This window comes from Chiloscyllium plagiosum, unplaced genomic scaffold (genome assembly GCF_037043375.1).
Source record: "Chiloscyllium plagiosum isolate Xiang-an unplaced genomic scaffold, Cpla_swu_hap1 HiC_scaffold_43, whole genome shotgun sequence".
Taxonomy (NCBI): domain Eukaryota; kingdom Metazoa; phylum Chordata; class Chondrichthyes; order Orectolobiformes; family Hemiscylliidae; genus Chiloscyllium; species Chiloscyllium plagiosum.
This window is the reverse complement of record NW_028270181.1, coordinates 31,068,402-31,083,167: the sequence shown is the minus strand read 5'-3', so window position 1 is coordinate 31,083,167 and position 14,766 is coordinate 31,068,402. Positions and strand designations below refer to the sequence as shown.

The window sequence follows — 14,766 nt, the reverse complement described above, 5'->3', positions numbered from 1 at the left end:
TGAAATGAGGGCAGATTGCTGGGAGTAATGGGCAAGTGCAAAACCTACAAATATAAATGTAACCAATGAATAACAATGGTGACTGCAGTATGAGCGAAAGGACATTAAAAATCAGAATGCACAATGGCATGAAATAGAGATTGCAGCTGATCCAAAATGCATGAGAAACCTGCATCACTTTTCACTCAATGAAGTGGGCTTTCAGTTTATGTAGTGTTGAGATGTCTTTCACATCACGTATGTGAGTCTAATGTATAGCTCTGAATACACCACAGGGCAGGGGTGGAGCAAATAGATCCAATGGTCTCAAAATTTATACCTAGTCCGTGTCATTTGATTTCTGAAAAAGCTCCCAATCCAGAGTCACAAACATGTAACCCAGGTAAATAAATGCTGCAGCTGCTGGTTGAGATCACTCAATATTGCTGCACAGAAAGAGGATTTTTCAACCAGCTTGTCTGTGAAAGAGCCATCCAGTTAATCCCACACCATGGCTCATAACTGCCAATTGGCAAGTATTTCCTTTACAGATGACCATCCAATTTCTCAAGTTATTATCGAATGTGTTGGTGCATTCAAGAGCAATTTGGTCAATAAACTCAGGATTGAATCTAGAACTTGTGCATTTGGATGAGGATGGCAGCTTTGTAAGAGAATAGTACCAACCCAGTTAAACACAGTTACAATTTGCATGATAAAAGCATCCGACAGGAACAGAACAATGCATAGAAACTCGCCATCTCGGACATGCATTCATACCTCGCTGCGAGTGACAATACATCGGATGAGAGTAGAGTCACTGGTACCAGCGCCTTTCATGGCCTTGTAGAGCTTTTCAGCAAAGAATGCTGGGCGGTTGACCACGCACTGAACTAGAAGGGAAAGGCAAGAGGATAAGCCTTCAAAAACAGCAACAGCTTGTAACAAGACAATCAAAACACGAAAATATTGAAGGCATGTCATAGCTACCCATGAAATAAAATCTGCTTTTACCCAACACTGTTCCTTCTCCCTCCAACTGAATCAGCAATCACTGTTTTTGTTAAACAATTTTGATACATTTTACAGACTCCGCTGTTTCTATTCTGTGCCACTAAGACAGATAAACATTCTGAGGGGTCTCTCAATCACAATAATAAAAACAAATTTCAAACTAGAGGTGGTGAGACTCCAGAAGATAAAAACTTGGTGAAACTCGGTAATCAGGCTGTTCGAAGGAAAGACTCAAGAGAATGTTGTTATCAAATGGAGTGTGCGAATTTTAAGGCAGGGAGACCAGTACCAGGTCCTGGCCCAGTGCAGCAAGAAAGCACGAGGAATCATGGTAATTGTGCAGGATAAAGCAGGCAGAGTGTGAATAGCAGACGGGCTGGGTGGAGGAGAATGAAAACAGAGCTGGCAGTGGGATACAAGATTCAGAGGGGATGGTACAGACATGAGGAGAGTGGAGGAAAGGGAGGGTAATAGAGAAGGGGGATAAAGAAGGGCCGAGAGGAGCGATGTGCAAGACAGGAGGTGAGAGACAGTGAAAGAGGAAAGAAAGGTAGTGTATGATCCTCAACTGAAGAAGCCAAGTTCAAGTTGTAGGGTACTGCTGATAATTGTAACAGTCAAACCTACCAATAGCATGCATTCCATCACGCACATCTCCCGAAAACTCCCGGTCAACAGCTTTCAGCAATTCCCTTTTAGATAACTGTGGAGAAATCACTTTTAAATCAAAGCTCAATTCAACAAAATGCAATCTGCTGGGTTTGGCTTAAATTGGACAAGGAGGAAAAATCTGTTCATCTTGGAGGTATTCAAAGAAACATTTGTCGGAAAACAATCATCATCTACAAGGACCAAAATGCAGGTAGGCACATGTGGTCAAAGATATGTCAAATGAAAAGAAATACAAAGAAATAATAAAATCTGGCAGACTGTACAAAACAATAAAAAAGGAATATAAAACAAGTATTAAAAAGGTTCCAAAGATGAACATGAAAAATAAAATGCTCATAAAAAGTAAGGTCCCTGAAGAACAAACATAAGTGACACTGTCATTGACAAGGAGGAAATTACAAACTGATTGAACCCTTACTGTTGAGCAAACAAATAATGATTGACACCAATAATATGGGAGAGGATCCCGTAATAATGACTCTCCTTAAAAGGTGAGAAATGAGGAGATGCAGAAAAGCAACATGATTTGAATATTAAACAAAAACCCGGTGGATGCTGGAAATCTTCAATGAAAACAAAAATAGCTCGAAAAAAACTGAGCAAATCTGGCAGCATCTGTGAAGAGAAAGCAAAGTTAGCTTTTCAGATCCAAGTGGCCACTTCAGAAGGCATTATGCTGCCAGACCTGCTGAGTTTCTTCAGCTATTCCTGTTTTTGTTTGAAAATGATTTCATAGAATCCCTACAGTATGGAAACAGTCCATTCAGTCCATTATGCCCATTGCTAACATTGCATTTCCAATAGCTAATCCACCTAGCCTGCACATCCCTAGACACTATGGGCAATTCAGCACGGTCAGTCCACCTAATCTGCACATCTTTGGATTGTGGGATGAAACCAGAGCACCCCAAGGAAATCTCTTTTGATCTGTTTCAATCTTTTATCTCAGAACCTAAAGTCAGACTACAGGTGACGACCATTAGGCCCACCATGTCTATTCTAGCTCTTTGCTGAGAACATTGCAAACCATTTCCAGTGTTCTTGTCCACTCCCCATGTCAAGCAACGCACACTGCTTTAGGATAAGACAGAGAGCTGTCAGGAGACTCAGCAACTGCATAAATAGACTAAAGGAATCCTGAGATAGAGACTTTTGTTTGTTTAAATTGATTAGCTTTTACCCCTTAACTCCACTATCACAAGCAATAGGAAAGTCCATGAAAACTTTTAATAAATTTAAACCCTTAAATAAATCCACACAGTCCAGGTCAATTCCATCTGTCCCTTGTTCAGTATGCTGACAGAGGGGAGGTTTACATTGGCTTACCCTGCCGTATTCCTGAATAGTTGCCCTTAGCTGGGGGAAGCTGCGAGTTGCAAGAATCATGTTGAAGGTCGATTCGTCTGTGCCAAGCTTCCCTTCCCCAGCCCGGAATAGTCTCTCTGCATCTGCAGTCGCTTTTGCCATGTCCACCGTCTGATTCTCATCGCGGTTGCCCTGTGAATAGAAATCAAGAGATGATTCCAATGGGTTTTAAATCAGGCTCACACTTTAGTTTCCAGTCTGGGGCTCATCTCCAGCTAAAAGGAGATCTCATTACACAGAGGCCTCTGATCCTCCTCATTACCTTGGATATTGTTTCCAAGGTAACAGCAGCTCCTGATAACTCACTCAGTGTACAGTATCCTGTCCAAGGCTGTTTCACACAGACACACGTACACACACTCCAGTGGGAGTTACTGCTTTGTTCTCATGAGTGTTAGGAAGTGGTCAAAGCTGATGTGAACAGTTATTTCTTCTCTTGGTTGTCCTGAGAGAATTATCAGCCACCCATGCATTGTGGGTTTGGTATGTTGGCTAGACTAGATAGTGCTGGCAGGTTTCAATCCTGGAAATACTTCAGTGCATTAGGATCCAGATGCCAGGCCACACTTTTACCAGTTTCATCAGATCGGGCAGAATTACTAAATTCAGTTCCACAAAGTACAATCTGAGCATCGCTGGTTCATTACAGATGCTCCAGGCTAATGCACACCCTCCATCTCCCTGGTTTTTAATTCTTTAATCCTCTACACCCAAGGGAACAAAGTTGTCACAGCAACATTCACATTAGTTCCCTGTTTGGAAGCAGCTTATTCAACACAGATTGGGGCCAGTCAGGCTATGTCTGTACCCATACAGGAGTGAAAACCTAACTGGTTAAAGATACTTGAATGTGTGGAAAACATGGTTAATATTGTAAAGTAGCAACAGATTTGTAACCGTGAAACAAGTGAACTTGCCCTCTTTCAATTTTCAGACAGCTGAACTTTACAAAAAAAACCCTAAAGCCAGAGCACCAGATTTCCTCGTGTGCCACACAGACACACAACCTACTCCCAGGCCAACCTCAGACACTGCACTGTTAGCAAAAGAAAATACTAAGGAGCTTTCATTGGGCCTTAAGACTTTCTAAAGGGTGTGGTAAATCTCCAAGGTCTTTTCCTCAGTTGCTGCAGTGAGAAAATGCACAGATTATAGAGAGGCGCATGAGGGAGAGGAGAGTGGAGGGAGGAGCAAAGGGAAACAGGAAGAATATGTGCATTGTGTTAAATTCAGTGGATAGTGCTGAGCAACCAGACCCCCACACTGTACAGCCAAAAGTGTGGATGCATAGTTCAGCAAAGATGCTCTGCTCTCACATGGTCATCCTCACTGGAGCAGGGAAAGAAATATCTAAGCTAGCTCAGTTTAAAACTTCATTACCTGGAATAGGGTCTTAAACCGTTAGTGGTTGGTTATACATTGTACCAATGCACAATGGCTTGGAGGAGCATCCCGGGCAGCTTGAGAACCAGCCCGAGACAGTCATGGAGGGGAACATTCATACATGACAAGACAATGACTAGGAGCTCCCCACTTCCTCACCGGTAGATTATCTAATTCACTGGATTGAAAACGCAGACAATCAGATGACCCCTTGGTAAATCCAAGCAAGCTCTTCACATCACTGACCTGAGACATGGAGATCAGCAATCTCCTGAAATGGCCGCTCGTATCCTTCTTCAAATCCTTCTCCAAATCTCGACCCAGCTCCTCCTTATAACAGCGCACAATGTCTCGGATCTGCTGGTTACCCCTGGTGCAAAGGATCTCAATCAGAACCCGATCTTGTGTTCCAGCTCCCTATGGGAGTGAAGGGAGAAAAACAAGGGGATTAGAAGCAATTATTTCTGCAACACAAGGTGGTGTAACTGGTATTGAGAGTGTCAAACCCACACTGCAACTTCACCTTCACCATCACACCCTCCCAACCCCTTCCATTTAGTCATTCTGCACATTGTGAATGGTGTAGAGTCCATCATTTGATCACAGTATACCATTACCCATTAGTACGAAACACTATCCACTTCACTCAGCGAGAAAAGCTGACTCAAGCCTTACTCCGGAGACCTGAACGTCTAACCTAGGCTGGTGCGTCAATCAAGCACTGAGGATTAATAAGGTCATCAGGCAGGATGACTGTCCCTCGCTACAATGCAATGGTTCCAACTAAGCAGCACACAAATTAGCGCTGCCTCGGATATTTTCGGAGTAAATACAACACGCCATTTCTAAACTTCTGTGGAGCAGAGATATTTTGCCAAAGGCACAGGAGTGGAAACACAGTGATCGTACCAACACTGAGTAAGGCAGTCAGCATTATTCTGAAATCGTAACAGGAACCACAAAACACCAGGCACAGTGAACAGAAATGAACCCATTATACAGGAACATATGTAATTCCAATTAATTTGCAAATCAATAAATTTATAAAGAGATTTACACCCTCATATATTCTCCATTAGATGGGTGTATTTTCACTCAGGGAAGCTGGGATGTGGTCCAGAGGCCAAGAGAAGTAGATAATGAAGATTCATCACAGGGCTTTAGCAAGAGTAAAACTGAAATTACAGAAACTTCAGCTTGGAAGTAGGGGAAACAGCAATGTGATTAAAATCAGTTTGTTTTAGCCATGTTGAGTGAGGGGAAAATGGGTCATAACTCCACAGGGAAATCTGTGATCAGTGTCATAGAATGCATTGTTCAACCAAAAAAGCCTAAGGTAATTTAATGTCTCCTCCAAAAGACTGTCCAACCCACAGTGCAGCATACAAACACACAGTTAGGAGATGAAGTACATAATTTGGTTCCCCAGGCCTGACCATGCTCTCAACTACGTGCTGTCTTCATTCCGGATGAAGAGCCTTAAATGTTGACTCCGCTGCTCCTCGGATGCTGTCTGACCCTCTGTGCTTTTTCAGTGCCATATCATTCAACTCTGACTGTCCAGCATCTGCAGTCCTTACTTTCTCAATGCTGTCAAATACACTTTCCTGCTGACCCTCCCAGTACTGCTTGTGAATTCTGTGTCATTCAGGAATCTGCCTCTGCCTTAAAAAAAGGTTTAATGACACTGCCTATGCTACTCTGGAGGAAGTGCGCGCCAAAGGCTCACAAACCTCAGAAAAAATTCTCATCTCAATCTTAAGTGAAAGATCCCTTATTTTTAAACATTGTCTCCTAGCCTCCATTCGGCATCCCACTCAGTCAAGTCCCCTCAAGATCCTCTATTACTCAACAGGATTTCCTTTTATTCTTCTGAACTCCACTGAATACAGGTCCAGCCTGTCAAACTTTTCCACACAAGATGATCTGCCCAACCCATGTGTCAGTTTTTTGAAGCTTCTCTGAATTGCTTCCATTGCATTTATATCATTTCTTAAATAAGGAGACCAAAACTTTACATGGTACAACAGATATAGTCATACCAATTCCAAGTATAACCCTTTTGCAATAAATAACACCATAAGAAATAAGAACAGGAGTAGGTCATTTGCCCCTCAAATAGGATTATGACTGATCAGACATTCCTCGTGTCCACTTTCCGCGGTTTGCCTCACTAATCACTTGCCACATTTGCAGTCAAGGGGCCCTGGACTACTCCCTCTGACTTGATATTTGCAGAGTCTATGAATAGACAGAGAGAGAAGCCACAGTTGCATTGTAAACAACATATAAAGACAATTACCGATCTCTCTGCACAACACTACATTCAGAAGCTGCAAAGTTACTAGTTGACTGTCACCATCGCAAGGGCTCCCCCTAATTTAATTTATTTAAATTTTTTTATTACATTCATAGAATTTGGGGATGACCATGTGGCCCATCATGCCTGTGCTGGCTCTTCAAATGTGTTATCCAATTAGGCCCTTGTTCTCCTTGGTCGCCAAAGCCCTGCATTTTTTTTTTCTCAAATCTATAAGTAAATTCCCTTTTGGAATTCTTCACTGAATCTTCCACTAGCTTTTCAGGCAAACTAGCCCAGATCACAATAACTCACTGTGCAAAAAAAAAAATTAATCGGCTCCATTCTGCTTCTTTCACCAACCATATTAAGTCCACATTCATTGGTTAATGCTTGCTAGTGGAAATAGTTTGACTTTATATTTACGGTCCACTTATCCACTTTGAACAGCACTAATGAATCTCTTCTTCACCTCAATCCCATTTTGTCTAGTCTTCCCACATAACTAAAGATTCTCATGCACAGTCCCATTCTGACAACTCTCCTCTGCACTCAAGAACCATGATTTTTTGATTCATTAATTCCTTCATATTCATAAATCTTTGAAGTACGTTATATGATTTACCACTTAATGCAATAGTTGCCTACTGCACCTTTGAATTTCCTGATCACTGATTTTTACTTGACAGTCCAATCTATTTTGTCATGAGGCTCTAGATTAGCATGCACATTTGTACAAATATCCACTACCCCAAACACCTGCAGATCACGGGCGCCCTCTGTACTATCCCATCAAACAATCCCAGGACAGGGTTAAATACAAAATAAAGTTCCCTCTTCACTCACTAATCAAGTACTCTGAGGGTACATTCGTTCAAAGGGGAAAAATATTTTTAAATAAAACATTTAAATTAAAACCAGCAGTTGGTGTCTCTCATTTTCCAAACACTAACATTTTCAAGCCTCCACCCAGTACAGCTGTAGCTACCAAAGTGAGCTCAGTTTGGGCGTGGACATGGAGACAGCAATTTAAACACTGAGGTTTCTCAAACTCTCCATTTCAGAATGTGCAGTGTTGTGTATCTGTGGCAGAAGCTGGACCTTGAAACAAGACAGGTTTCTTCATCACACTTCAGTTTAAAGTCTGAAATCCAGACCAAAATGCCCAAGTTTTAGTTTAAACATTAATCCAGGGAACTTTGAAAGGGAAGCTGAAATACATTTTCCATTTCCTGTTACAGCAGCACTAACCACAGGGGTATATGCTGCAGGAAGAAATCCCAGGCAGCAACTGAGTAATTAAATGCAGCTCCAAGTCTTAAAGTAACACTGCCTACAAAATTAGTCATACATTTTTAATGCACTTAATCAAAACATCTCACTCATGCACCCACACCCCCCCCCTTACCCTGGACAGAAAAGCAAGCAAACTATTTGCCTGAGGAATGCATTCCAAAAAACCTTGATGTTGTCCAAACAACTTCCATGAGAATTGATCAGATAATGATGCAGAACCTGATTCCTGCATTTACCACAGCTACTCTCCAGCTCCAACAAGAACAATGTTAAGCTGTACAATGCAGCAATCTGAGTTAACAACACACAAACATGTGATACAGCACTATTTGTGCTGTAATATTCCCTCCAACATAGCATTCACTGAAAAGAAGATATTGAGTTATTCTCAATGTGAAGGCGGGACTTCATCTCCATAAGGACTATGCGGTGGCCACACTTACCAATACTGTCGCTGACAATTGCATCTGCAGCTGGCAGATTGTTAAAGATGAGGTTAAGAGTGTTATTCCCTCTTGTTGGTTTCTTCACCACCTGTCACAGACCCAGTCTAGCAGCTAGGACCTTTAGGACCTGACCAGTAGTGCTGCTGCTGAGCCTCTCTTGGTGGTGAACACAAATCGCCCAGAGTGCAGTTTGTACCTTTGCCATCCATTGTGCTTGCTCTAAGTGTTGTACTACATTAAGGAGTACTGGTTCATCAGCTGAGGGAGGACAGTTCGTGGTAATCAGCAGGAGGCTTCCTTGCCCATGTTTGACCTGGAGCCACAAAACCTCAGGTCTTAAAGTCAATGGGATCTAGAGTCAATGTTGAAGACTCCCAGGCTAACTCCCTCTCGACTGTATGCCACTGTGCTGCCACCTCGTCTGGGTCTGTCCTGCTGGTGAGACAGAACATATGCAGGGGCAGTGATGGAGGTGTCTGAGACATTGCCTGTGAGGTATGATTCCGTGAGAATGACTATGTCAGGCGGTCGCTTGACTGGTCTATGAGACAGCTCTCCCTGTTTTGGCACTAGCCCCCCCCAAGATGTTAGTGAGGACGACTCCACATGGTCAGCAGAGCTGTTTTTTGCCGTTGTCTTTTCTGGTGCCTAGGACAATGCCAGGTGATCCATCTGGTTTCATTTCTTTGAGACTTTGTAGCCCCAAATTGGATTTCTAATGAACAGCATCCATACACAGTCCATACACTGACACTTTGTGGGGTGATGAGGTAACAATTGTAACTCCATAGACCTTTCAGAGTTAAACTCCTTGTTCTCTATTCCCATGGCCATTAAATTGTGAACTCAGAGGTATTTTGTTCTGTTTCAATGCTCAGTGACACCACAAATGGATCCTTTGCTTTGTCACTGATCCTCTTTTGTCCAGAGAATATTAGTCTTCATCGGGAGATTGAAAAACTACATTATCATCTTCATCTAAGGGAACTCAAGAAAGAGGATGCATTCAGTCATGTGACATGGAAGAGGCTAAACTGCAAAATAAACACCAATTCATTAAATAGTTTAGACATTACAAACAACGTGTTAAGAAACAGAACAATCTGAACTGTTTGTGGGAGAGAGAGTTTGGTATTAACAGCATTTCCTCAAATGCACGGATACATTTCACTGCACAGTGCTATAGTCAACAAACCTCCATGGCTTTTCTCAGACTCCATGCATCGTAGTAAGTGGTAGGCATGAAGAGGGCTAGAATGATCTCCTCCATGTTTCCAGTCAGTTCTGATTTCAGGTCCTTAATCAAATCCTTAAAAGGAAAGCAAATTCACAAAGAATTGTCCATCAGTAACAAAATATTGTAACTCGATGCTTTGTGGCAGGTCTCACAAAGATTACATTTTGAGCAAAATGCCAAGCAGTTCCTATTGGTCATTAGCTTCATATTTTGCTCAAATGTCATCTCTTTATTTTAACCTAAACAGGCAAGATCAGCCTCAGATGTATGTTACTAGCATTCTCATCCCCAAGTTGGAAGGTAGTGGGTTCAATCTCCATTTGGAAGACATCCTGCAGGCTGACATTTCACTGATGAGAGTGCTGCATTGTCCTAGATGCTGCAGAAGGACAGGATGAGTTAAAGATCTGGAAGGAGGTAACATTCAAAGATATGGGCCTACTGCAGGAGCGGAATTAGTGTAAGGAGTAAGATATTTTTGGCAATACATACTTGATGGACTGAAAGGTTTCTTATGTACCGTATTATTCTACGATTTTAAGTTCAGGGATTTGGCCCAATACCCAAGCTAATATTTCTTCAATATTGAACACCATTAAAGCTGTTTAGCTGATCCTTCCTCACAAGGGCAGGTGATGATGTAATGGTATTATTGGTAAACTATTAACCCAGAGAGCCAAATAATGTTTTGGGGACCAGAGTTCAAATCCTACCATGGCAGATGATGGAATTTGAATTAATTATTTTAAATCTAGAATTAAGAATCTATTGATGAGCATAAATCCATTGTCCATTGCTGGAAATGCCCATCTAGTTCACTGGTGGCATTTAGCGAGGGAAACTGCCAAACTTACCTGGTCTGGCCTAAATGGGACTCCAGACCCACAGCAAAGGGGTTGACTCTTAACTGCCCTCTGGACAATTCAGGATAAGAAATAAATGCTGGCCTGGACAGTGATGCTCAAATCCCATGACTGATTAAAAACAAACAAACATTGTGGTTTGGAGGATGTGTGCCTTTGTAACAAATTTCACCTCATTCAAAGGGAACCTCAGTTTGCAAAGAACATGGAAATCTTCCCACAATGAAAACTCTTATTGCAGAATGTCAACCAATTCTCCCAAAGATCATGCAGACCTTTAGGGTTCAAGGGTTAACATCAAGTACATGTGAAATTAACAGATCAGCCAACTAACTCCTCCAATCAGAACAACAATTGACCAAGTGTTGCACTGTCTGCCATCGCCTGGCTATGCCACTCGAGGGGAACCCGCGGGTCCTGTGATAAGCAGCGAGGTTGTTGGGAGAGGACTGCATGCAAAACACTGGGGGGGAATTTCTTTAGAAAAAGGTAATTGTAATATGATAGAAAACAAAGTAATCCAACCCAAACAGAAATTTCATTTTCTATCACTTGAGCTACAGGGAGAGGCTAAATAGGCTGGGGCTGTTTTCCCTGGAGCTGTAGGGTGATCTTATCGAGGCTTATAAAATCATGAGGGGCATAGATAGGATAAATGGACAAGGTCTTTTCCCTGGGGTGGGAGAGTCCAGAATTAGAGGGCATAGGTTTCGGGTGAGGGGAAAATTTTAAAAGGGACCTAATGGGCAACTTTTTTATGCAGAGGGTGGTGTGTATGTATTGAGCTGCCAGAGGAAGTAGTTGAGGCTAGTACAATTACAGCATTTAAAAGGCATCTGGATGGGTGTATGAGTAGGAAGGGTTTAGAGGGATATGGGCCAAGTGCTGGCAAATAGGACTAGATTAATTCAGAATATCCAGTCGGCCTGTTTTCATGCGGCACATCTCTATGACTCTATGTTATGGTTACTTTTTCCTAAAGGAAGTAACTATTAATGTTGTGAATATGGTGACTCTTCATCAGAACGGAGCTGTGTCTTCTCCCCACAGAATTCTGATGAAAAGTCATATTAAGTCATAAAAAAAATAGCAAGCCTGGAGGACTGGAAACAGTTCAGAATTCAAAGAGCCAAGATGTTCATTAGGAGGGAAAAAATGTGAGGAAACTTGCAAAGAACAGTAAAACAGACTAAGAGTTTTTAAGCATGCAAAAAGAAAAAGATTAACTTAATCAACCCTTTACAGTCTGAAAGAGAACTGTTAATGGAGAATGAGGAAACAACAGTGCAGTTAAGCAGTTATTTTAGCTCAATCTTCAAAGGTGATAGAAGTAATTTTCCAGGAATGTCAGGGAGCAAGGGTCAATTACTAACAAATAAATTGTGCTGGACAAATTAATGGAACCGAAAGCTCAAATTCCCAGAGCCTGATAATCTACACCCCAGTATTAAGGAAGCTGGCCACTGAAGTACTGAATAAGTTAATTGTAATCCTCCAAATTTTTGTAGATTCTGTAACAGTTCCTGCATGTTGGAAGATGGTAAATATAACCCCATTATTTGGGAAGGGAGAGAAACAGAAATCCAGAAATTACAGAGCAGTCAACCAAACATCAATAGTCGGGAAAATGTTGAAGTTTTTTTGATTATAGGATACTTAAAAAATACCTAAAACATTACATAAAATCAATATGGATTAATGCAAATGAAATCATCTTTGACAAACCAACTGGAGGTTTTTGAAGACACGGAGTATAATAGATGGGGAGAACCAATAAATGTGGTGTATTTGGATTTTCAGAATTTTTGATAACACCTCACAACAGATTAATGTGCAATCTCAAAATACATGGAATTAGGGATAATACTATGACATGAACTGACAGGAAACAGAGTAGGAATAAATGGATCTTTTTCAGAGTGGAAGGCAGTGAGTAGTGAGATACCAAAGGATTAGTTCTTCAGCCCCAGTGTTTCACAATGTACGTCCATGATTTGGATGATGGAATCAAATGCAAGATTTTCAAGTTTGTTGATGACAAAACTGGATGGGAGTGCGAGGAGTGAGAATGAGTTAAGAGGTTTCAGGGCAAATTAGAGAAGTGAGGGGGTGGGCAAAATGCATAACAGATACAATAAGTATCTGTGTGAAGTTATCCATTTCAGTAGGAAAAAGAGAATGGCAGATTATTATTCCAATTGTGACAGGTTGGCAAATGCCAGTTTACAAAGGGACATGGGTGCCTATGTACACTGGTCAAGCTTTACATTGGCCTTAACTGCAAAAGGGTTTGAGTAGGGGGTACAAAAGTCTTACTGCAGCTGTACTAGGTCTTGGTGAGACCACACCTAGAATATTGTGTGCAGTTTTGATCTTATAAAGAAGAGGATATACTTGCTATAGAGGGGTCTTGTGGCACAGTAGTAGTATCATTACCTCTAGGCCAGGGTCCTGGACTCAAGTCCTACCTGCTCCTGGGGTGCCTCCCTTCTGGGAAGGTGATGGCCTGAGTGGTTATTATTGCTGGTCTGTTAATACAGAGATCCAGATAATGTTCTGGGGATAACAATTCAAATCCTGCGACAGCAGATAGTGGAATTTGAATTCAATAAAAACTCTAGAATTAAAAGTCTCACAATGACCATAAAAGCATTGTCGCTTGTTGGAAAAAACCTATCTGGTTCATTCGTGACCTTTAGGGAAGGAAACTGGAATCCTCACCTGGTCTGCCATACATGTGACTCCAGACCCATAACAATGTGTGATCGGCTCTCAACTGTCCTCTGGGCAGTTCGGGAAAGGCAATAAATGCTGGCCTAGTCAGAGACACCCACATTCCATGAATGAATACTAGCCACAGAGGGAGTGCACCCAAACTGATTCCTCAGATGGCATGTTTGTTATATGAGGACAAAATGACTCAAAAGGTTCCTATACTCAGTACAGCTTAAAAAATTTAGTGAAGGGAGATTTAGAAACACAGAAAATAGAAACAGAAAGAGACAATTTGGCCCTTTCAGACTGCTGTAGCATTTAATGCAATCACAGCTGATCATCCTCTTCAGTACCCTGTTCCCGCTTTGACCACACGCACCCCCCACTTCCCCACACACACCCTTTGATCACTAAGCTCTAAGAACTGTATCTTCATCTTGGAGGAGGAGATAGAATTTTATACATTTTGATGACCTAACTGGACTTGGCACACTGGATCAAGTGAATGATGATTCCCCTGTCCAGGTGGGTCCATCACAAGTTATCAGGGGATGTGGAGAGATGGCAGGAATGGTGCAGTGGGCTCAATGGGCCAAATGTTTAATAGTTTATAAACACACCTTGCCATAGAGGGTCTTGAAAGCCAATTTGATCTTCTGCCTTTGATCATTTGAGCGGTTGGAGACAACGTCAATTATTGCTTGCTCATTGGTCCCTGTGGAGAAAAGTTAGTGCATTTTGTTACGTGTTCACTAAAACAAATTAATTGTTCTTTGGTGTCAACTGCAACATGTTACCCATAATATCAGCAACTTACAATCACAATGTTCGAAAGCACAAAACAGATAGGGTCGACAGTGAGAATCTTTTTCCACGTATGGAGTCAGCTATTACAAGGGGACATAGCTTTAAATTAAGGGGTGGTAGGTATAGGACAGATGTTAGGGGTAGATTCTTTACTCAGCGAGTCGTGAGTTCATGGAATGCCCTGCCAGTAGCTGTGGTGGACTCTCCCTCATTATGGGCATTTAAGCAGGCATTGGATAGGCATATGGAGGATAGTGGGCTAGTGTAGGTTAGGTGGGCTTGGATCGGCGCAACATCGAGGGCCAAAGGGCCTGTACTGCGCTGTATTCTTCTATGTTCTATGTAGATCATGAGACCTGTCTAAACTGTAACATGCGTTAGTTTCACCTAGTCAGATTACACCTTCCCTCTCATTCACCATAATCATCAATAGCACATCCAGTCTAATCCCAATCTCCTCTCACTCATGCCCAGCAATATTCCACCCCTCCCTCATTCCTATAGCCAATAATATCCCACTCTTCCCCTCATTCCCCATACCTAGTAATATCCCAAACAGCATAATTCCAATTTCCTCACACTCCCCAAATATAGTAATATCAAACACAGTCTAATTGCAATCTTCCTTCACTACTCTCACCTAGTAATAGCCCACTTGGTCAAATTCCACTCATCCCACTATCTTCAGGT

At 41.9% G+C, this 14,766-nt stretch overlaps 1 protein-coding gene across 1 annotated transcript in view; it reads right to left on the bottom strand.

Annotated features, from left to right (window-relative positions):
- LOC122541749 (annexin A7-like) overlaps positions 1-14,766 on the bottom strand; it is a 73,216-nt gene that overhangs the window by 2,642 nt on the left and 55,808 nt on the right. Inside the window, exons 7-12 of the mRNA XM_087982483.1 lie at positions 13,890-13,984; positions 9,650-9,763; positions 4,660-4,830; positions 2,992-3,162; positions 1,621-1,696; positions 760-872 (exon numbers count right to left, since the gene is read on the bottom strand). Of these exons, the coding sequence (XP_087838609.1) occupies positions 760-872; positions 1,621-1,696; positions 2,992-3,162; positions 4,660-4,830; positions 9,650-9,763; positions 13,890-13,984 (740 nt within the window). The remainder of the gene's footprint in view (positions 1-759; positions 873-1,620; positions 1,697-2,991; positions 3,163-4,659; positions 4,831-9,649; positions 9,764-13,889; positions 13,985-14,766) is intronic.